Below are 23,834 nucleotides of genomic sequence, written 5' to 3'. Positions count from 1 at the left end.
ATGTTCGTTAAGAAATTATCGATGTCGATGCCATTATCGAATCCTCTTATCGAACCGATTCCTTATTGAATCCAAATAGGATTTTGTGTGTGCAGACTTCCAAAAGACGTAGATCAGCAGTCACCAACCTTTTTGAAACCAAGAGCTACTTCTTGGGTACTGATTAATGCGAAGGGCTACCAGTTTGATACACACAAATAAATTGCCAGAAATAGCCAATTTGCTCAATTTACCTTTAATAGATAAATCTATATATATATTAAAAAATGGATATTTCTGTCTGTCATTCCGTCGTACATTTTTTCCCCTTTTACGGAAGTTTTTTGTAGAGAATAAATGATGAAAAAAACACTTAATTTAACGGTTTAAAAGACGAGAAAACACAAAAAAAATGAAAATTTAATTTTGAAACAGTTTATCTTCAATTTCGACTCTTTAAAATTCAAAATTCAACCCAAAAAAATGAAGCGAAAAACTAGTTAATTCAAATCTTTTTGAAAAAATTAAAAAAATAATTTATGGAACATTAATTTTTCCTGATTAAGATTAATTTTAGAATTTTGATGAAATGTTTTAAATAGGTTAAAATCCAATCTGCACTTTGTTAGAATATATACCAAATTGGACCAAGCTATATTTCTAACAAAGACAAATCATTATTTCTTGTAGATTTTCCAGAACAAAAATTTTAAAAGAAATTCAAAAGACTTTGAAATAAGATTTAAATTTGATTCTGCAGATTTTCTGGATATGCCAGGATAAATTTTTTAAATTTTAATCATAATAAGTTTGAAAAAATATGTCACAAATATTCTTCGTCGGAAAAACAGAAGCTAAAATTAAGAATTAAATTAAAAAGTATTTATTATTCTTTACAATAAAAAAAATACATTTACTTGAACATTGATTTAAATTGTCATGAAAGAAGAGGAAGTAATCGAAAAGGTTAAAAGGTATATGTGTTTAAAAATCCTAAAATAATTTTTAAGGTTGTATATCTTCTCTAAAATTGTCTTTCTGAAAGTTATAAGAAGCAAAGTAAAAACATAAATGAATTTATTCAAACAAGTGAAGACCAAGTCTTTAAAATATTTTCTTGGATTTTCAAATTCTATTTGAGTTTTGTCTCTCAGAATTAAAAATGTCGAGCAAAGCGAGACCAGCTTGCTAGTAAATAAATACAATTTGAAAAAATAGAGGCAGCTCACTGTTAAGTGCTGCTATTTGAGCTATTTTTAGAACAGGCCAGCGGGCGACTCATCTGGACCTTACGGGCTACCTGGTGACCGAGGGCACCGCGTTGGTGAACCCTGCCGTAGATGTGACTGAGCCGGCACGCGGTTTATATGAAAGAAAAGCGGATGTGACTGAGGACAGGGTGAAGGATAGGGTGAAGGTTTCAGGTGAGAGAGGACGCTAAAGGCACGCCCCGAATAATAATAATAACAATAATGGATTAGATTTATATCGTGCTTTTCTTTTGTTGGATACTCAAAGCACTCACAGAGAATTGTGAACCCATCATTCATGCACACCTGGTGGTGGTAAGCTACATCTGTAGCCACAGCTGCCCTGGGGTAGACTGACGGAAGCGTGGCTGCCAGTTTGCGCCTACGGCCCCTCCGACCACCACCTGTCATTCATTCATTCATTCATTCACCAGTGTGAGCGGCACCGGGGGCAAGGATGAAGTGTCCTGCCCAAGGACACAACGGCAACGATTTGGATGTCAATAGGTGGGAAGCGAACCTGCAACCCTCAGGTTTCTAGCACGGCCGCTCTACCCACTACGCCATGCCGCCCCCATGAGCATAGAGCGCTGCTATGTGCGTTGTAAATAAAAAAAATGCCGACAAACACATCACCAACATGGATGATGTGCCGCTCACTTTTGACATCCAGAAGGGGGACCAGCACATTAGCGAATCGATACGCACAACGGGGCAAGAGAAGTCGGCATTTACTGTTGTGCTAGCTTGCTATGCTAGTGGACAAGGAGACTGACTTTGAAAACGAGGAGAGGGAATCTGGCGTGTTTGATGGAGAACTTGCTCAGCTGTTCAGAAGATGAGGACTTTGCTGGATTTTTGATGAGGATTGATCAAAAAATAATGCGAGGACATTGACATTGTCTAAAATTTAAAAAAGTCTGCGGGCTATAGAGCGTTTTCCGTTCGGGCTCCAGTACTCTGGAATGCCCTCCCGGTAACAGTTCAAGATGCTACCTCAGTAGAAGCATTTAAGTCTCACCTTAAAACTCATCTGTATACTCTAGCCTTTAAATAGACCTCCTTTTTAGACCAGTTGATCTGCCGCTTTTCTTTCTCCTATGTCCCCCCCTCCCTTGTGGAGGGGGTCCGGTCCGATGACCATGGATGAAGTACTGGCTGTCCAGAGTCGAGACCCAGGATAACTGACATGGCAGCGCCTTTTAATACGGTGCGCCCTGTGGTCGCGAAAATACGGTGTAGTGACTTCTATAACAGGAACTGGTTCTTAAAAAGGGATTCAAATACATGGAATCGGTTCTTTTCTTATCGAAGCATCGGGAGAACCGGTTTTCCAACATCATCCCTATACAGGACATGACAACCAACAATGTCCCCACAAAGAAGGACAGCGTCCGCACAACTGAAACAGTCTTGATTGCTAAAGCACAGCAGGTGCGGGCAACAGTGCTCAAAAGAAGACATGAAACTGCCAACAAAACAGGAAAAGCCAGCAAAATAGGAGCGACAAACTGGAACTAAAACACTGCGCACAGGAAAACACCCAAAAAACTCAAAATAAGTCATGATACATAGTGACAGTAGACCTAGTTTGAGACAAGAGCTGTTGCATAGTTGGTTATGGTTTAAAGTCATATTCAACAATTGCAAGAACAACTTTTTATTGTCAATATAGACTACAGAGTTTTAATTTTTTATTATTTATTTCTGCTGGTGTTGTGCCTCTGGATTTTTTTCTACTAAAAATGTGTGCCTTGGCTGAAAAATGTTTGAAAAACTTTGTTTTAGGCCAGTGTTTTTCAACCTTTTTGGAGCAAAGGCACATTTTTAGCGTTGAAAAAATCCGGAGGCACGTCACCGGCAGAGATTGTTAAGAAACGAAACTCAGTTGGCAGTAAAAAGTCGTCGCAATTGTTGGATATGACTTTAAAGCATAACCAACCATGCATCAATATAGCTCTCACATCACGCCGTGACTTATTTTGAGTTTTTTGCTGTTTTCCTGTGTGTAGTGTCTTAGTTCTTGTCTTGCGTTCCTATTTTGGTGTCTTTCTCTTTTTATGGTGTTTTCTTGTAGCAGTTTCATGTCTTCCTTTGAGCTATATTTCCTGCATCTAGTTTGTTTTAGCAATCAAGAATATTGCAGTTGTTTTTATCATTCGTTGTGGGGACATTGTTGATTGCCATGTCATGTTCGGATGTACACTGTGGACATCGTCTTTGCTGTACAGTAAGTCTTTGCTGTACAGTAAGTCTTTGCTGTCGTCCAGCATTCTGTTTTTGTTTACATTGTAGACAGTTCAGTTCTAGTTTCATTCTGCATAGCCTTCCTTAAGCATTAATGCCTTTTCTTAGGGGCACACACCTCATGTTTATTATTGGTTAAAGCATTAGACACCTTTTTACCTGCACACTGCCTCCCGCTGTTTTCGACATCTACAAAGCAATTAGCTACCTACTGCCACTGACTGATATGGAAGAGTATTACACGGTTACTCTGCCGAGCTCTAGACAGCACCGACACTCAACAACACATCATTTGCAGACTATACTTACAGGTTTGCAAAAAAATGTTCTCACCCAAAAAAGTGAAACTACATAATCTCCAAAGGCACACCAGAATAGTGTTACGCAGCACGCACAGTGGTTGAAAAACACTGACTTAAATAGTCTTGATTGCTAAAGCACAGCAGGCGCGGGGAATAGCGCTCAAAGGAAGACATGAAACTGCCAACAAAACAGGAAAAGCCCCCAAAATAGGAGCGAAAAACTGGAACTAAAACACCACGCACAGGAAAACTCCAAAAAAAACTCTAAATAAGTCACGACGTGGTGTGCTAGGAAGCGACAGTAGACCTAGTTTGAGACAAGAGCTGTTGCATAGTTGGTTATGGTTTAAAGTCATATTGAAGAATCGCGATTTTTATTGTCAATATCGACTACAGAGGTTACATTTTTAATGACGGTGTTGTGCCTCTGGATTTTTTTCAATGAAGAATATGTGCCTTGGCTGAAGAAAGGTTGAAAAACTGTGTGATATGTAGTGACATTAAACCTAGTTTGAGACAAAAGCTGTTGCATAGTTGGTTATGGTTTAAAGTCATATTCAACAATTGCGAGGACAACTTTTTAGTGTCAATATCGACTACAGAGTTTTCTTTTTTAATGATTTCTGCTGGTGTTGTGCCTCTGGATTTTTTTCAATTAAAAATATGTGCTTTGGCTGAAAAAAGGTGGAAAAACTGTGATTTTGGAAAGTCATTGGCCGCTGTGATAAAGTAGATTCTAATCATGTGTTAAAACCAGGCCTGGGCAATTATTTTGACTGGGGGGCCAAATTTAGAGAAATAAATGTACATATTTTTAGGAACACTAAAACAAAACCTCACAATAATGTCTGATTGAATGCTAAAAATGTTTTGACAGACAGTCTTAAAAAACGGAATGGAATTTTACATTTTTCTATGAACGATAAAACACTGAATATGGACAACATATGAACCTCACACCCCCTATAGATTGACATATTTTACAATCAAGCAAAACGCGACAAAAATGCGACAAACAGCAAAATATGAACGCAGAGTGTAGAAATACAATATACAATCTGATATATAACTAAGCTTTAGAACTTTTGTTGTGAAAATATCCTATTAATAAAGGATTTCTGAATTGTTACTATTTTTCAATAAATATATTTTTAAAGGATTTTTGAATTCTTGCTATTTTTAGAAATCTCACGTACCCCTTGGCATACCTTCAAGTACCCCCAGCGGTACGCGTACCCCCATTTAAGAACCACTGGTTTAAACAGACGTCTGTTTCAGCACCTGGGGGGGATGTACTTACATCAGGGGTGTCAAACATAAAGCCCGCGGGCCAGATTAGACCCGTGGACAGGTTTTATCCGGCCCGCGACATGAGTTGGCTAAATATACCATGAATTGATTAACGTGGACCCGACTCAAACAAGTTGAAAAACTTAGTCGGGTGTTACCATTTAGTGGTCAATTGTACGGAATATGTACTGTACTGTGCAATCTACTAATAAAAGTTTCAATCAATCAATCAAAGTATAAAAATTTGCCTAAATTTTGGAATGCAAGAAACAGCTGTTCTAAATGTGTCAATTATTTCTACCTTGTATAGATGATGCTACATATGTAAAGAAATAAATAAACCACATGATGTGAGTGCACCAGTCGAAGAAATTGAGCAAACCACATTAAGAACATTCTGCAATTTGAATTTGATATAATTATTTTAACGTGATAGATTGAAAATTAACACCAATGAGTTGACTGATTAACATTATCACTGAATTTATTCAGAAAGTATAAATAATGACGAATAAAGATAGAATACTATTAACCGCAACATGTAAGTGTAAAAAAAAAATTATGTTTTGCACTTTTTCAGAACGTGCTTGTTTTATTTTTAAACAAAGAAAACAATCTGTAGTTGCCTTTATTTTTAAGTTATCGTGCCGTGATTTTAGCGGTCCGGCCCACTTGGGAGCATATTTTTCTCCATGTGGCCCCACATCTAAAATGAGTTTTGACACCCCTGACTTACATGGAGCAGGTATAGTACAGGATTGGCGGGAGGGAGGTAAATAAATAAGAAACCCAAGATTAAGTCCCACAACGGTAGACATGTCGATATTATGTGATCGTGTCAGCCCGGCGTCAAAAGACGCTCACCCCGGCTTAACGTTGGCGGACCGACGGGCACTGTCCAGCAATTAAACGGGGACGACTCCAACACCGGTTGTGCCGTGGAGGGATATGCGTGTGTTTACGCGCCGCGGACATTTCAACTCTTAAATACAAGCGCTGTGAAAAGACTGAAATTTAAAGAATTGTTGGGACATGGCGGGCTAGATCTTTACTAAGTGCACGTCTCGCCCAAACCGAAGCCGGCCGCTGACAACATTGGAATACAGGCAGGTAGCGGAGTTATTTGCACGTTGGTTAGTTCCACCTGTCAAAATATCATTTATCGGTGGTATTAACATGTGGTTTGTTTACATTAAAAATAGTAAGTGAAACAAATTCGCTATAAATAGCCAATTTGGCTATTTGGCTATTTGGCCAATTTTACATTTTTCTATGAACGATAAAACACTGAATATTGACAACATATGAACCTCACACCCCCGATAGATTGACATATTTTACTAATCAAGCAAAACACGACTAAAATGCGACAAACAGCGAAATATGAACGCAAAGGGTAAAAATACAATATACAATCTGATATATAACTAAGCTTTAAAACTTTGTTGTGAAAATATCCTATTAATAAAGGATTTCTGAATTGTTACTATTTTTCAATAAATATATTTTTAAAGGATTTTTGAATTCTTGCTATTTTTAGAATATCTTATAAAAATCTCACGTACCCCTTGGCATACCTTCAAGTACCCCCAGCGGTACGAGTACCCCCATTTAAGAACCACTGGTTTAAAGGCCTACTGAAACCCACTAGTACCGACCACGCAGTCTGATAGTTTCTATAACAATGATGAAATATTAATATTGCAACACATGCCAATACGGCCTTTTTAGTTTACTAAATTGCAATTTTAAATTTCCCGCGAGGCATCCTGTTGAAAACGTTGTGGAATGATGACGCTTATGTTGACGTTATTGGTTGGAGCGGACATTTTAACCCAGCACCACTCACGGCTAAAAGTTGTCTCTTTTCATCGCATAATCACACAGTATTTGGACATCTGTGTTGCTAAAGCTTTTGCAATTTGTTCAATTGATAATGGAGACGTCAAAGAAGAATGCTGTTGGTGGAAAGCGGTGGATTGCAGCTGCCTTTAGCAACCAAAACACAGCCGGTGTTTCTTTGTTTGTTGTGAAGCTTTACATGGAACAGAGCGGTCAAGCGAACATGTTTCTCTACCACAAGTCAACCAGCAAGTTTTTGGATGAGAAAATTGTGATATTAAGTCGGCTCTTACCGGAGACTTGAGCGGAGTTTGCATCCTCCTGCAGCAGCTGTCAAAAAGCCAGCTTCCCTCAGAGACACTGGCGGTCACCGCAGCCCTCCAACTTTCAGGTATGACTTTATAATCTCACTAAAACACTAGTACCACAATAAGCAGATAAGGGATTTTCCAGAATTAGCCTGGTAAATGTGTCTAATAACATCTGAATCGCTCCCACTGCTGCCGCCTCTTTTTCCTAGTGCTTTACTCTAACTTTGCTCATCCACAAATCTTTCATCCGGGGGGCGGTTTAGCTTGGTTGGTAGAGTGGCCGTGCCAGCAACTTGAGGGTTGCAGGTTCGATTCCCGCTTCTGCCAACCTAGTCACTGCCGTTGTGTCCTTGGGCAAGACACTTTACCCACCTGCTCTCAGTGCCACCCACACTGGTTTAAATGTAACTTAGATATTGGGTTTCACTATGTAAAGCGCTTTGAGTCACCAGAGAAAAAGCGCTATATAAATATAATTCACTTCACCCTCGCTCAAATTAATGGGGAAATTGTCGCTTTCTCGGTCCGAATCGCTCTCGCTGCTGGTGGCCATGATTGTAAACAATGTGAGGATGTGAGGATGTGAGGAAATCCACAACCCGTGACGTCACGCGCACATCGTCTGCTACTTCCGGTACAGGCAAGGTTTTTTTATTAGCGACCAAAAGTTGCAAACTTTATCGTCGATGTTCTCTACTAAATCCTTTCAGCAAAAATATGGCAATATGGCGAAATGATCAAGTATGACACATAGAATGGACCTGCTATCCCCGTTTGAATAAAAAAAAATCTCATTTCAGTAGTCATTTAAGTCCCACAACGGTAGATATCATGTGTTTGTTTCAGCCCGGCGTCAAGAGACGCTTACCCCGGCTTAACGTTGGCGGACCGACGGGCACCGTCCAGCAATTAGACGGCGACGACTCCAACACCGGTTGTGCTGTGGAGGGATACGCGCGTGTTTACGTGCCGCGGACATTTCAACTCTTAAATACAAGCGCCGAGAAAAGACTGAAATTTAAAAAAATGTTAGGAAAGCTGGGCTAGATCTTTACTAAGTGCACGTCTCGCCCAAACCGAAGCCGGCCGCTGACAACATTGGAATACAGGCAGGTAGCGGAGTTATTTGCACGTTGGTTAGTTCCACCTGTCAAAATATCATTTATCAGTGGTATTAAAATGTATTAACGTGTGGTTTGTTTACGTTAAAAAATAGTAAGTGAAACAAATTGGCTATAAATAGCCAATTTGGCTATTTATAGCCAATTTTTCTATGAACGATAAACAACTGAATATTAACAACATATGAACCTCACACCCCCTATAGATCGACATATTTTACAATCAAGCAAAACGCGACAAAAATGCGACAAACAGCGAAATATGAACGCAAAGGGTAAAAATACAATATACAATCTGATATATAACTAAGCTTTAGAACTTTGTTGTGGAAATCTCCTATTAATAAAGGATTTCTGATTTGTTGCTATTTTTCAAAAAATATATCTTTTACAGGATTTTTGAATTCTTGCTATTTTTAGAATATTATTTTAAAATCTCACCTACCCCTTGGCATACCTTCAAGTACCCCCATTTGAGAACCACTGGTTTAAAGGCCTACTGAAAGCCACTACTAGCGACCACGCAGTCTGATAGTTTATATATCAGTGATGAAATATTAACATTGCAACACATGCCAATACGGCCTTTTTAGTTTCCTAAATTGCAAATTTAAATTTCCCGCGAGGTATCCTGTTGAAAACGTTGTGGAATGATGACGCGTGCTTGTGACGTTATTGGTTAAAGTGGACATTTTAGCCCAGCACCAGTCACGGCTAAAAGCCGTCTCATTTCATCGCAAAATCACACAGTATTTGGACATCAGTGTTGCTAAATCTTTTCCAATTTGTTCAATTGATAACGGAGATGTCAAAGAAGAATGCTGTTGGTGGAAAGCGGTGGATTGCAGCTGCCTTTAGCAACCAAAACACAGCCGGTGTTTCTTTGTTTGTTGTGAAGCTTTAATATGGAACAGAGCGGTCAAGCGAACATGTTTCTCTACCACATGTCAACCAGCAAGTTTTTGGATGAGAAAATTGTGACATTAAGTCGGCTCTTACCGGAGACTTGAGCGGAGTTTGCGTCCTCCTGCAGCAGCTGTCAAAAAGCCAGCTTCCCTCAGAGACACTGGCGGTCAACGCAGCCCTCCAACTTTCAGGTATGACTTTATAATTTCACTAAAACACTCGTAACACAATAAGCAGATAAGGGATTTTCCAGAATTATCCTTGTAAATGTGTCTAATAACATCTGAATCGCTCCCACTGCCGTCGCCTCTTTTTCCTAGTGCTTTACTCTAACTTTGCTCATCCACAAATCTTTCATCCGGGGGGCGGTTTAGCTCGGTTGGTAGAGTGGCCGTGCCAGCAACTTGAGGGTTGCAGGTTCGATTTCCGCTTCTGCCAACCTAGTCACTGCCGTTGTGTCCTTGGGCAAGACACTTTACCCACCTGCTCTCAGTGCCACCCACACTGGTTTAAGTGTAACTTAGATATTGGGTTTCACTATGTAAAGCGCTTTGAGTCACCAGAGAAAAAGCGCTATATAAATATAATTCACTTCACTTCATCCTCGCTCAAATTAATGGGGAAATTGTCGCTTGCTTGGTCCGAATCGCTCTCGCTGCTGGTGGCCATGATTGTAAACAATGTGAGGATGTGAGGAAATCCACAATCCGTGACGTCACGTGCACATCGTCTGCTACTTCCGGTACAGGCAAGGCTTTTTTATTAGCGACCAAAAGTTGCAAACTTTATCGGCAATTTTCTCTACTAAATCCTTTCAGTAAAAAATTGGCAATATGGCGAAATGATCAAGTATGACACATAGAATGGACCTGCTATCCCCGTTTGAATAAAAAAAATCTAATTTCAGTAGTCCTTTAAGTCCCACAACGGTAGTTTGTTTCAGCCCGGCGTCAAGAGACGCTTACCCCGGCTTAACGTTGGCGGACCGACGGGCACCGTCCAGCAATTAGACGGCGACGACTTCAACACCGGTTGTGCCGTGGAGGGATACGCGTGTGTTTACGCGCCGCGGACATTTCAACTCTTAAATACAAGCGCCCTGAAAAGACTGAAATTAATAAAAATGTTGGGAAAGCCGGGCTAGATATTTAGTAAGTGCACGTCTCGCCCAAACCGAAGCCGGCCGCTGACAACATTGGAATACAGGCAGGTAGCGGAGTTATTTGCACGTTGGTTAGTTCCACCTGTCAAAATATGATTTATCGGTGGTACAAACCTTAAAAATGTATTGACGTGTAGTTTGTTTACGTTAAAAATAGTAAGTGAAACAAACTGGCTAAAAATAGCCAGGTTTTGCAACGCTAGTTAGCATTGTTAGCATTCGAGAAGGTTCCGAAGCGTCCCAGCTATTAGTCGCATCCATAGCCCGCCTGCTAACAGTGTAGCCTAGGAAACGCCGGGAAGCAAACTCCCGCATCCCGCACCGGCGCACCAACAAGCAGCCGAGTCGCCCCCCGTCCACGTTTTACCAAAGCCCGCGCCTGGCAAAAGACGCTATTTTACCATCACCGATCCCTGTCTTTCGCCCGCCCGCCGCGGGACCGCCGTACTCGGTACTGCTAGCGAACTCACCTTCGTTTGCCAAGTCCGCCATTTTACTTCACACACCCACAAGGCACCGCGCAGATAAGACAGGCTGGGGCCGGGGAGAGAGAGCCCGCTCACAGGCGCCTGACGAGCTGCTGCGTCCCGCCTGCATCTGCACTCGTGTGCTTTGGTCTGGCTGCGTGTGTCGCTCGTCGGCCTTTAGTCAGCTTTCCCCCCTCTCTCTCTGACCAGCACGAAACAATGCGACTCACAATTAAATACTAGATCATAAAAAAAAATATACAACTGCGTTTTGTCCCCTACCCCCCATTTTGTTCTGCTATATAATCGAACTCAGAACAATCGATCCATCAGACGACCGCTCCAATTATCGGTGTCATTTCTAAAAACAATACGGAGTCACTTTTTTTGAAAACAATGACGTAGTAATGACGTCATGCCGTGCGTAAAGCTGAGCATCAAATGCACTGACATCAGCCCCGTGTTTCTGCTGCTAGCCACCAGGGGGCGTACTTGCATGGTCCTCCACAATGCACACTTTCTGATATGCACTAACCCTTCTGCCACTGTGAAGCCATCCATCCATCCATTTTCTACCGCTTATTCCCTTTCGGGGTCGCGGGGGGCGCTGGCGCCTATCTCAGCTACATATAGCTGTAATTCACTGAAAGTATTTCTTATATATATACACATATATATGCATATATATATATATATATATATATATATATATGCATATATATGTATACATACAAAGATACACACACAAACACACACACATATCCATCCATCCATTTTCTACCGCTTATTCCCTTTTGGGGTCGCGGGGGGGCACTGGCGCCTATCTCAGCTACAATCAGGCGGAAGGCGGTGTACACCCTGGACAAGTCGCCACCTCATCGCAGGGCCAACACAGATAGACAGACAACATTCACACTCACATTCAAACACTAGGGCCAATTTTAGTGTTGCCAATCAACCTATCCCCAGATATTATATATATATATATATATATATATATATATATATATATATATATATATATATATATATTGAGGTGGCGACTTGTCCAGGGTGAACACTGCCTTCCTTCCAATTGTAGCTGAGATAGGCACCAGTGCCCCCCGCGACCCCAAAGGGAATAAGCGGCAGAAAATGGATGGATGGATATATATATCAGTCCACCCCAGGGCAGCCGTGGCTACTGATGTAGCTTACCACCACCAGGTGTGAATGAATGTTGAGTCTCACTTCTCTGTGAGCGCTTTGAGTGTTTAGAAAGGCGCTCACAAAAAGTTATTTATTTATTTATATATATATATATATATTTATATATATATATATATATATATATATATATATATATATATAGATCCATTCATTTTCTACCATTTATTCATTACCTTTGGGGCCGCGAGGGGCGCTGGAGCCTATCTCAGCTGTATGTGTATTTATATATATATATATATATATATATATATAACTGTGATTCACCAAAATTCAAGTATTGCTTATCTATAGAGGAGGTGGGCTCTTCTATTTCTGGGGCTGAGGTTGCTGAGGCAGTTTAAAAGCTCCTCAGTGGCAAGGCCCCGGGAATGGATGAGATACGCCCGGAGTTCCTGAAGGCTCTGGATGTTGTGGGGCTGTCTTGGTTGATAAGACTTTGCAGCATCCCATCGGACATCGGGGGCGGTACCTCTGGATTGGCAGGCCGGGGTGGCGGTTCCTCTCTTTAAGAAGGGGAAGGGATCCCACGGGAAGAGCTGGACGAAGTGGCTGGGGAGAGGAGAGTCTGGGCTTCCCTGCTTAGGCTGCTGCCCCCGTGACCTAACCTCAGATAAGTGAAAGAAGATGGATGGACAGTAATTATAGTCTGCAAATGATGTGTTGTTGTTTTTGAGTAGTGGTAACCATGTAATATTCTTCCATATCAGTAGTGGCAGCCGGTAGCTAATTGCTTTATAGATGTCAGAAACAGTGGGAGCCATTGTGCAGGTAAAAAGGTGTCTAATGTTTAAACCAAAAATAAAGAAAAGGGGAGTGGCCCTAAGAAAAGGTATTGCCGCTTAGGGAAGGCTATGCAGAACGAAACTAAAATTGAACTGGCAACAAATTAAACAAAAACAGAATGCTGGACGACAGCAAAGACTTACTGTGGAGCAAAGATGGCGTCCACAAAGTACATCCGAACATGACATGACAATCAACAATGTCCCCACAAAGAAGGATAAAAACAACTGAAATATTCCTGATTTCTAAAACAAAGTAGATGCGGGAAATATAACTCAAAGAAAGATATGAAACTGCTATAGGAAAATACCCCAAAAATGTGAAAAAGCCACCGAAAGACATGAACCAAAACACTACACACAGGAAAACAGCAAAAAAGTCCAAATAAGTCAGGGTGTGATGTGACAGGTGGTGACAGTACACCTAATTTGAGACAAGAGCTATATTGATGCATGCTTGGTTATGCTTTAAAGTCATATCCAACAATTGCGACAACGACTTTTTACTGTCAACTGAGTTTTGTTTTTGAACGATTTCCGCTGGTGGTGTGCCTCCAGATTTTTTTTACGCAAAAAATATGGCTTGGCTCCAGGGGCGCCGCTAGGGATTTTGGGCCCCATGAAAATAATATTTACAGGGCCCCCAACACATAATTTCATCATCATTAGGGGCCTCTCTGGGCCCCCCTCCATCATGGGCCCCTAGAATCCTTCTCCTTTACCCGCCCTTTTTGGCGCTCCTGCTCAAAAAAGGTCTAAAATCACTGCAATGCAGTACCGCACAAAGAACACAGAACATTGTCGATACCTACACTGATTTTTTTTTCCACTTGCACGTTTCAATGATTTAATCTAAGGCAGGGGTAGGGAACCTATGGCTCTAGAGCCAGATGTGGCTCTTTTGATGACTGCATCTGGCTCTCAGATAAATCTTAGCTGACATTGCTTAACGCGATAATTATCAATAATTTCGCTGGTAATCACAGTGCTAAAAATAACGTGCAAAATATAAAACATTTTCATGCATTTATATCCATCCATCTGTTTCCTACCGCACCTGTTCAAGAAGTCGCATTAATGGTAAGAAGTATTTTATGTCACGATGGGGGGTTGCAGCTTACTGCGGGGTCGTTCTCCCAGGAAGGCAGACGGACTACTCGGGACATGGCATTTAGGTACAAACATGATTTAATTTTAACTAAAAAAAATATACAAACAAAAATCGCTCACAGCGGAGGCACAACTTGGGCTAAAGAACAAAGCTAACGCATAAACAGACTAAGAACATAAATCAAACAACACTTACTTGGCATGGCATGAAGCACGAAACTATGGCAAGGCATGAAACAAGTCAGCACAGGGCGACTGACTGGCCAAGACGATCTTAAATACTGCCTCTGATTAGTGCTCGGCAAGCAGGTGAACGGGCATTTTGTCCACCAGAGACCGGTGGACAAAATGGGTAACCAAGGAAACCAGACAAGGGAGTGGAAAAAAACAGGAACTTAAAGAGTCCAAAGGACAAACAGCACATGGCCAAACAAAAACATGATCAACAGACATGACATTTTATTTATTATTGGTTAGTTTCAGAATAACAATGTTATTAAAAATAAGAGACTTATTATACTCTAAAAATGTTGGTCTTACTTAAAAATGCACGTGTTTAGTTGTATTCAGTGTTAAAAAATATGATATGGCTCTCACGGAAATACATTTTGAAATATTTGGCTTTCATGGCTCTCTCAGCCAAAAAGGTTCCCGACCCCTGATCTAAGGTGTAGTGTTTATGCAAGTTACTTGTGTACCTCTCCCAGCCTCTGAAAAATTAACAAACCACTTTGCTCGGACACTTGAACGCCCCCTAGGGGTGGCCAGTGTATTGTATGTATTGTTACGAACAATTTATATGAATTATAGAATATAGGAACCCATCCATCCATCCATCATCTTCCGCTTATCCGAGGTCGGGTCGCGGGGGCAACAGCCTAAGCAGGGAAACCCAGACTTCCCTCTCCCCAGCCACTTCGTCTAGCTCTTCCCGGAGGATCCCGAGGCGTTCCCAGGCCAGCCGGGAGACATAGTCTTGCCAACGTGTCCTGGGTCTTCCCCGTGGCCTCCTACCGGTTGGACGTGCCCTAAACACCTCCCTAGGGAGGCGTTCGGGTGGCATCCTGACCAGATGCCCGAACCACCTCATCTGGCTCCTCTCGATGTGGAGGAGCAGCGGCTTTACTTTGAGTTCCTCCCGGATGGCAGAGCTTCTCACCCTATCTCTAAGGGAGAGACCCGCCACACGGCGGAGGAAACTCATTTCAGCCGCTTGTACCCGTGATCTTATCCTTTCGGTCATGACCCAAAGCTCATGACCATAGGTGAGGATGGGAACGTAGATCGACCGGTAAATTGAGAGCTTTGCCTTCCGGCTCAGCTCCTTCTTCACCACAACGGATCGGTACAACGTCCGCATTACCTAAATACAATTTAATATTTGGGCAAAGTGATTAATGTTATTCTGAAATATTATTTGATTAGTTAAAGAAGTTAAAAGTTATTTGATTGTTTGAGATTAGAGATGTCTTTGAATGCTTTGAAATTGAATATTGGAAATTATCGGTATCGGTTTCAAAAAGTAAAACAAATTACTTTTTAAAACGGCGCGGTACATACTGTAATATACATATTGTAGTAAGGCATACTTTGCCAACCCTCCCAATCTTCCCGGAAGACTCACAAATTTTAGTGCCTTTACCGAAAAGTTATAAAAATTTAATTCTAAAAAATCGGTTTGAAAAGAAACAAAAGCTTTGGTGATAAAGACACAATTTACAAACCTTGTTTCCATATGAGCTGGGAAATTGTGTTAGATGTAAATATAAACAGAATACAATGATTTGCAAATCCTTTTCAACCCATATTCAGTTGAATATGCTACAAAGATAACATATTTGATGTTCAAACTGATAAACATTTTTTTTTGTGTAAATAATCATTAACTTTAGAGTTTGATGCCAGCAACACGTGACAAGGAAGTTGAGAAAGGTGGCAATAAATTCTAATAAAGTTCAGGAATGCTCATCGAACACTTATTTGGAACATCCCACAGGTGTGCAGGCTAATTGGGAACAGGTGGGTGCCATGATTGGGTATAAATTTCAGCTTCTATGAAATGTTAAGTAATTCACAAACAAGGATGAGGCGAGGGTCACCAATTTGTAAGCAAATTGTCGAACAGTTTTAGAACAACATTTCTCAACGAGCGTTTGCAAGGAATTTAGGGATTTTAGCATCTAGGGTCCGTAAAATCATCAAAAGGTTCAGAGAATCAGGAGAAATCACTGCACGTAAGCAATGATATTACGGACCTTTGATACCTCAGGCGGTATTGCATCAAAAACCGACATCAGTGTGTAAAGGATATCACCACATGGGCTCAGGAACACTTCATAAAATCACTGTCAGTAACTACAGTTGGTCGCTACATCTGTAAGTGCAAGTTAAAACCTTACAATGCAAATCGAAAGCCATTTATCAACAACACCTAGGAATGCCGCCGTCTTCGCTGGGCCCGAGCTCATCTAAGATGGACTGATGAAAAGTGGAAAAGTTTTCTGTGGTCTGACGAGTCCACATTTCAAATTGTATTTGGAAACTGTGGACGTGGTGTCCTCCGGAACAAAGGAAAATAACCATCCGGATTGTTATAGGCGTAAGGTTGAAAAGCCAGCATGTGTGATGGTATGGGGGTGTATTTGTGCCCAAGGCATGGGTAATTTACACATCTGCGAAGGCACCATTAATGCTGAAAGGTCCATACAGGTTTTGGAGCAACATATGTTGTCATCCAAGCAACGTTGTCATGGACGCCCCTGCTTATTTCTGCGAAACAATGCCAAGCCACGTGTGGCTTCATAGTAAAAGAGTGCGGGTACTTTCCTGGCCCGCCTGCAGTCCAGACCTGTCTCCCATGGAAAATGTGTGGCGCATTATGAAGCGTAGAATAAGACAATGGAGACCCCGGACTGTTGAACGACTGAAGCTCTACATAAAACAAGAATGGGAAAGAATTCCACTTTCAAAGCTTCAACAATTAGTTTCCTCAGTTCCCAAAAGTTTATTGAGTGTTGTTAAAAGAAAAGGTGATGTAACACAGTGGTGAACATGCCCTTTCCCAACTACTTTGGCACGTGTTGCAGCCATGAAATTCTAAGTTAATTATTATTTGCAAAAAAAAATAAAGTTTATGAGTTTGAACATCAAATATCTTGTCTTTGTAGTGCATTCAACTGAATATGGGTTGAAAAGGATTTGCAAATCATTGTATTCCGTTTATATTTACATCTAACACAATTTCCCAACTCATATGAAAACAGGGTTTGTATAATCAATCAATCAATCAATGTTTATTTATATAGCCCTAAATCACAAGTGTCTCAAAGGGCTGCACAAGCCACAACGACATCCGCGGTACAGAGCCCACACTGCAAAAACTGAAATCTAAGTAACATTAAATATCTCAAATAAGGGTGATATTTGCTTACTTTATGTCTGATAAGATAATTATTCTCACTATGCAGATTTTATGTTAGAGTGTTTTTCTTGTTTTAAGGGTTTTGGTCCTAAATGATCTCAGTAAGATATTACAGGTTGTTGCCTGTAATATCTTGTTTTTTTTTTTGGAGTAAAACATGCTTGAAACTACAATATCAACTGTTGCAAAGCTGTGTCAACAACACCCACAAGTATAAAAGTACTTTTTTAAATTAATAATTTCTTTATGTCAAGATAATGCCACTAGCATTTACTTAATTTAGGAATATTTTTCAATATATTTTGCAAAAAGGTCTCATATTTTTTTTCTACCAAGAAAAGTGCACTTGTTATTAGTGAGAATATACTTATTTTAAGGTATTTTTGATTTATTGAGGTTAGCTAATTTTACTTGTTTTGGAAAGTCTTGACAAGCCAAATTTTCTTGTTCTATTGGCAGATCATTTTGCTTAGTTCAAGTAAAATACCCCTCATTTTTGTATTTTTTTCCCCTTGTTTTTGAAGACTGACTTTTTGCAGTGCACATAATGGCAAGGAAAAACTCACCCCAGTGGGATGTGGATGTATGATGTATAATCCATACACAATTTCCTAAGGCCTGTGAAAGCTTGGAAACATTAAGACACTTAATTTTTCTCGCTAAATGACAATTGAAAGAAACTATTTCTATTAGCATTAATTACTTATTTCATGAGTTTCCTCTAAAAAAAAACAAAAAAACAACAACACTTTTCAGGTCCTTTTTTTTTGTTTCTCGGGTGGTTCGGTCGTCATGATTGATGACTACATGACTTTAACTTTTTGGGTCAAGACGCTCTTTCTGCAGCCGGGGGGGAGGTGGAAGACAAAAGCAATCACACAGCGAGATGCTGGCAGCAGATGTCATTGGAGTCAATGCCCTTGGGTCAAAGGTCACAAGGAGGGAAGGTAATGGAACAAAGAACACCAGCAGAGATTTTCCTTTTTGTCTGCAGGCATGTAACACGGTCTAGCTCCAGCCGATCTTGCCGATTGTATTGTACCGTATGTCCCGGCAAGAAATCTGCCTTCAAAAGACTCCGGCTTATTAGTGATTCCTAGAGCCCAAAAAAAGTCTGCGGGCTATAGAGCGTTTTCCGTTCGGGCTCCAGTACTCTGGAATGCCCTCCCGGTAACAGTTCGAGATGCTACCTCAGTAGAAGCATTTAAGTCTCACCTTAAAACTCATCTGTATACTCTAGCCTTTAAATAGACCTCCTTTTTAGACCAGTTGATCTGCCGCTTCTTTTCTTTCTCCTATGTCCCCCCCTCCCTTGTGGAGGGGGTCCGGTCCGATGACCATGGATGAAGTACTGGCTGTCCAGAGTCGAGACCCAGGATGGTCCGCTCGCCTGTGTATTGGTTGGGGACATCTCTACGCTGCTGATCCGCCTCCGCTTGTGATGGTTTCCTGTGGACGGGACTCTCGCTGCTGTCTTGGATCCGCTTTGAACTGAACTCTCGCGGCTGTGTTGGAGCCACTATGGATTGAACTTTCACAGTATCATGTTAGACCCGCTCCACATCCATTGCTTTCGGTCCCCTAGAGGGGGGTGGGGGGGTTGCCCACATCGGAGGTCCTCTCCAAGGTTTCTCATAGTCAGCATTGTCACTGGCGTCCCACTGGATGTGAATTCTCCCTGCCCACTGGGTGTGAGTTTTCCTTGCCCTTTTGTGGGTTCTTCCGAGGATGTCGTAGTCGTAATGATTTGTGCAGTCCTTTGAGACATTTGTGATTTGGGGCTATATAAATAAACATTGATTGATTGATTGAATGTATTATTTACCACCATTGTCGTACATGGACAATTTGTGTAATGAATATTGTGGTTCTCTCACCTTAATGGTTCCCAAAAGAGAACCAGGAAGTGAAAGTAGTTTGAGGAACTTCTGCATTCTTCAAAATACATTTTCAGTTTGATAAGTTTAATCCATTTTTGTTTCATATTCAAAGATAAATATGTGTGTTGTTATCAGTTATTAGAATTAAAAATGTCAAGCAGAGTTCATATTTAGTTCTAGGTTCTGGAGGACAAAATAGCATCTCAACACAATTTTATATTAACAGTGGCTATTGAAAAATGTCATATTTGCATTTTTTTTTTTTTTTTATCAAACTACTGCAAAAAGTCAGTAGTTAAAAACCAAGAAAAAAAATACAAATATGAGGGGTATTTACTCGAACTAAGCAAAATGATCTGCCAATAGAACAAGAAAATTCAGCCTGTCAAGACTTTCCAAAACAAGTAAAAATAGCTAACCTCAATGAACCCAAAAATGTCTTAAAATAAGTATACTCTCACTAATAACAAGTGCACTTTTCTAGGTAGAAAAAAAAGAGACCTTTTTGCTCAATATGTTGAAAAATATTCTTAAATGCTAGTGCCATTATCTTGACATAATGACATCATGATTTTTTTTTCATGCTTGAAGTAAGAAATTATTACTTTAAAAAGTAGTTTAATACTTGTGAGTGTTGATGACACAGCTTTGCAACAGTTGATATTCTAGTTTCAAGCATGTTTTACTCAATATGGGTCATAAAATATCAGTAAAAGCTGTAATATCTTACTGAGATCATTTCGGACCAAAACCCTTTAAACAAGTAAAAAAAACCTATCATAATCTGCTTAGTGAGAAGAATTATCAATATCAGAAAATAAGCAAATATCATCGTTATTTGAAGTATTTAATCTTACTTAGATTTCAGTTTTTGCAGTGTAATTATTTTACCACGTTTTCTGCAATCACCCATTGATGTGTCACATCCTTTGGTTCCCTGTAAAAGCTATTTAGGATTAACAATGTTTAGCAAGACCACGCGCAAAACCGTAAATCATCTGTTGGCCAGGACCTCTCAGTTTTGGTAAAGGAACACACACACACAAACCCATACCCGTGAATTGATTAACGTGGACCCAGACTTAAACAAGTTGAAAAACTTATTCGGGTGTTACCATTTAGTGGTCAATTGAACGGAATATGTACTGTACTGTGCAATCTACTAATAAAAGTATCAATCAGTATTAAATGGTTATCATTTGGAAAGGGGACCAAGTTGTTGATCAGGACTTGTGGGGACCACCCTTTCTACAAGTAGTGAAGGCATAAAAAAATGAGGTAAAATATCCACTGCCCAGTTAGCTCATACACGTCTTTAAATCTCTGGATTGATGAAGTAATGTGCTGATCAGACTTACTGGGGACCCTGGGGAAAAAGAGTTAATATGGTTCATGGGGACCAAATTTAAATAATTTTGCATAATTCACACAAATTTGTATGTGACTACAGAGGACCATTTAAAAAAATTAGCTAGTGCAGTACCGGCTACAGCCAGATGAGGGGGATGCTATGCAAATGTCTCACACTCAAACTAACCAGTAAACATGTTTTATGGGCCAAAGCTTAAAAATCACTCAGGCATCTTCAGAATGGATCTGACTATCATTTAAAAAGGTTTTCCTTTAGGGGACCTGTTTTTTTGTCCCCATATCGTCAGAAGTCCCCTGAAGGTGACTGTGTAAACAGAGCGATGTCCCCATTAAGTCAGCATTGCCAGAACACACACAAATATACTGATTATCATTTGGAATGGGGACAACATTTTTGTTCAGGACTTGTGGGGACCACCCTTTCTACAGGTTGTGGAGGCAAAAAAAAATGAGGTCAAATGTCCACTGCCCAGTTAGCTCATACACGTCTTTAAATCTCTGGATTGATGAAGTAATGTGCTGATCATACTTACTGGGGACCCTGGGGAAAAAGACTTAATAGGGTTCATGGGGACCAAATTTCAATAATTTAGCATAATTTACACAAATTTGTACGTGACTTCTGAGGACCATTAAAAAAAAAAAGTTCAAATTAAATATGGGCCGAAACTTAAAAATCACTTAGACATCTTCAGAATGGATCTGACTATCATTTTAAAAGGTTTCCCTTTAGGGGACCTGTTTTTTGGTCCTCATACCGTCAGAGGTCCCCTAAAGGTGACTGTGTAAACAGAGTGATGTCCCCATTAAGTATGCATTGCCAAAACACACACACACACATTGGTTATCATTTGGACTGGGGACCAAGTTGTTGTTTAGGACTTGTGGGGACCACCCTTTCTACAGGTTGTGGAGGCATAAAAAAAAAAACGAAATAAAATGGCCAATGCCCAGTTAGCTCACACACGTCTTTAAATCTCTGGATTGATAAGGTAATGTACCGATCATACTTACTGGGGACCCTGGGGAAGAAGACTTAATATGGTTCATGGGGACCAAATTGAAATACTTTGCATAATTCACACACATTTGTACGTGACTTCTGAGGACCATTTAAAAGAAAAAAAGGTTCAAATTAAGTATGAGCCGAAGCTTAAAAATCACTTAGGCATCTTCAGAATGGATCTGACTATCATTTAAAAAGGTTTCCCTTTAGGGGACCTGTTTTTTGGTCCTCATACCGTCAGAGGTCCCATAAAGGTGACTGTGTAAACAGAGCGATGTCTCCATTAAGTTAGCATTGCCAGAGTACACACAAATATACTGATTATCATTTGGAATGGGGACAAAGTTTTTGTTCAGGACTTGTGGGGACCACCCTTTCTACAGGTTGTGGAGGCAAAAAAAAATGAGGTCAAATGTCCACTGCCCAGATAGCTCATACACGTCTTTAAATCTCTGGATTGATGAAGTAATGTGCTGATCATACTTACTGGGAACCCGTGGAAAAAGACTTAGTAGGGTTCATGGGGACCAAATTTCAATAATTTAGCAAAATTTACACAAATTTGTACGTGACTTCTGAGGACCATTCAAAAGAAAAAAAAAGTTTCAAATTAAATATGGGCCGAAGCTTAAAAATCACTTAGACATCTTCAGAATGGATCTAACTATCATTTAAAAAGGTTTCCCTTTAGGGGACCTGTTTTTTTGGTCCCCATACCGTCCGAAGTCCCCCAAAAGTGACTGTGTAAACAGAGCGATGTCCCCATTAAGTAAGCATTGCCAAAACACACACACACACATTGGTTATCATTTGGACTGGGGACCAAGTTGTTGTTCAGGACTTGTGGGGACCACCCTTCCTACAGCTTGTGGAGGCATAAAAAAAAATAAAAATAAAATGGCCACTGCCCAGTTAGCTCACACACGTCTTTAAATCTCTGGATTGATAAGGTAATGTACCGATCATACTTACTGGGGACCCTGGGGAAGAAGACTTAATATGGTTCATGGGGACCAAATTGAAATACTTTGCATAATTCACACACATTTGTACGTGACTTCTGAGGACCATTTAAAAGAAAAAAAAAGGTTCAAATTAAATATGGGCCGAAGCTTAAAAATCACTTAGGCATCTTCAGAATGGATCTAACTATCATTTAAAAAGGTTTCCCTTTAGGGGACCTGTTTGTTGGTCCCCATACCGTCAGAGGTCCCATAAAGGTGACTGTGTAAACAGAGCGATGTCCCCATTAAGTCAGCATTGCCAGAATCCACACACACACACACACACACACACACACACACACACACACACACACACACACACACACACACACACACACACACACACACACACACACACACACACACACACACACACACACAAAACACTAAACACATTTCACAAGAGTTTATGTTGCGCAAGGCTTGCCCCAAAAAGCTTCCAGAAAGAATGATACTTGACATTTCCCCTCAGGCGCGACTACAACAAGCTGCCGCTTGTGTTTTTTGTTTTTTTTTGTGCTCGTCTTATCTGTCAGGTTGAGCTTGTGCTCGCAGCCGCGGCAATTTTTCTTTTGTTTTTTCCATTCCGCCGTCATCAACTCTGCCACAGGACCGCTGAGTCAGCTTGTTTGCCTTGGTGCACGGCCAGGAAATAGATAAACTCCTTTACGTAAACTGTGATTAAATGTTTGTTGCATCCCGACAATTGCTTGGTCATTTTCACTTCGAAAGCAGGCCTTCGCTCCAAATGAAGCTTGTAATGCAAATAATTAGTAAGAAACCATATAAAAAATTAAAAAGCTATTTTAAAAAACAAATGTTTTCCCAGAAACATGAGTCAGTGCACCTGCACTCGCAAACATGGCGGTTTTCCGTAAAGTAATCGCCATGCTTGCTATAACCGTTAACACAATTCCCTGCATCCATTTTTCTCGTTAACAAAAATTACTAACTCCAATGCTATTTTTTTTTTACCCAAGTGGATTTTCAAAAAGACTCGAGCACGAAAATAACAAAAAACAAATAACGCAAAAAATAAGACGTATTCAGTTCTAACTATAACTAACCAACTTCCTTCCGTAACCAGAGGTGGGTAGAGTAGCCAGAAATTGTACTCATGTAAATGTACCGTTACTTTAGAGATTTATTACTCAAATAAAAGTAAGGAGTAGTC

At 40.4% G+C, this 23,834-nt stretch overlaps 1 protein-coding gene across 3 annotated transcripts in view; it reads right to left on the bottom strand.

Annotated features, from left to right (window-relative positions):
- ranbp3b (RAN binding protein 3b) overlaps positions 1–11,062 on the bottom strand; it is a 65,513-nt gene extending 54,451 nt beyond the window's left edge. Inside the window, exon 1 of one of the 3 annotated variants that reach the window (XM_061920864.1) lies at positions 10,881–11,062. In XM_061920864.1, the coding sequence (XP_061776848.1) occupies positions 10,881–10,902 (22 nt within the window). In that variant the 5' untranslated portion in view covers positions 10,903–11,062. The remainder of the gene's footprint in view (positions 1–10,880) is intronic. The other 2 variants (XM_061920865.1, XM_061920866.1) reach the window with 2 other exon arrangements.
- Between the last annotated feature and the right edge of the window lie 12,772 nt (positions 11,063–23,834).

The sequence above is a fragment of the Nerophis ophidion genome, linkage group LG14 (assembly GCF_033978795.1).
Source record: "Nerophis ophidion isolate RoL-2023_Sa linkage group LG14, RoL_Noph_v1.0, whole genome shotgun sequence".
In the NCBI taxonomy this organism is placed as follows: domain Eukaryota; kingdom Metazoa; phylum Chordata; class Actinopteri; order Syngnathiformes; family Syngnathidae; genus Nerophis; species Nerophis ophidion.
This window is presented reverse-complemented; position numbering and strand designations above follow the sequence as displayed.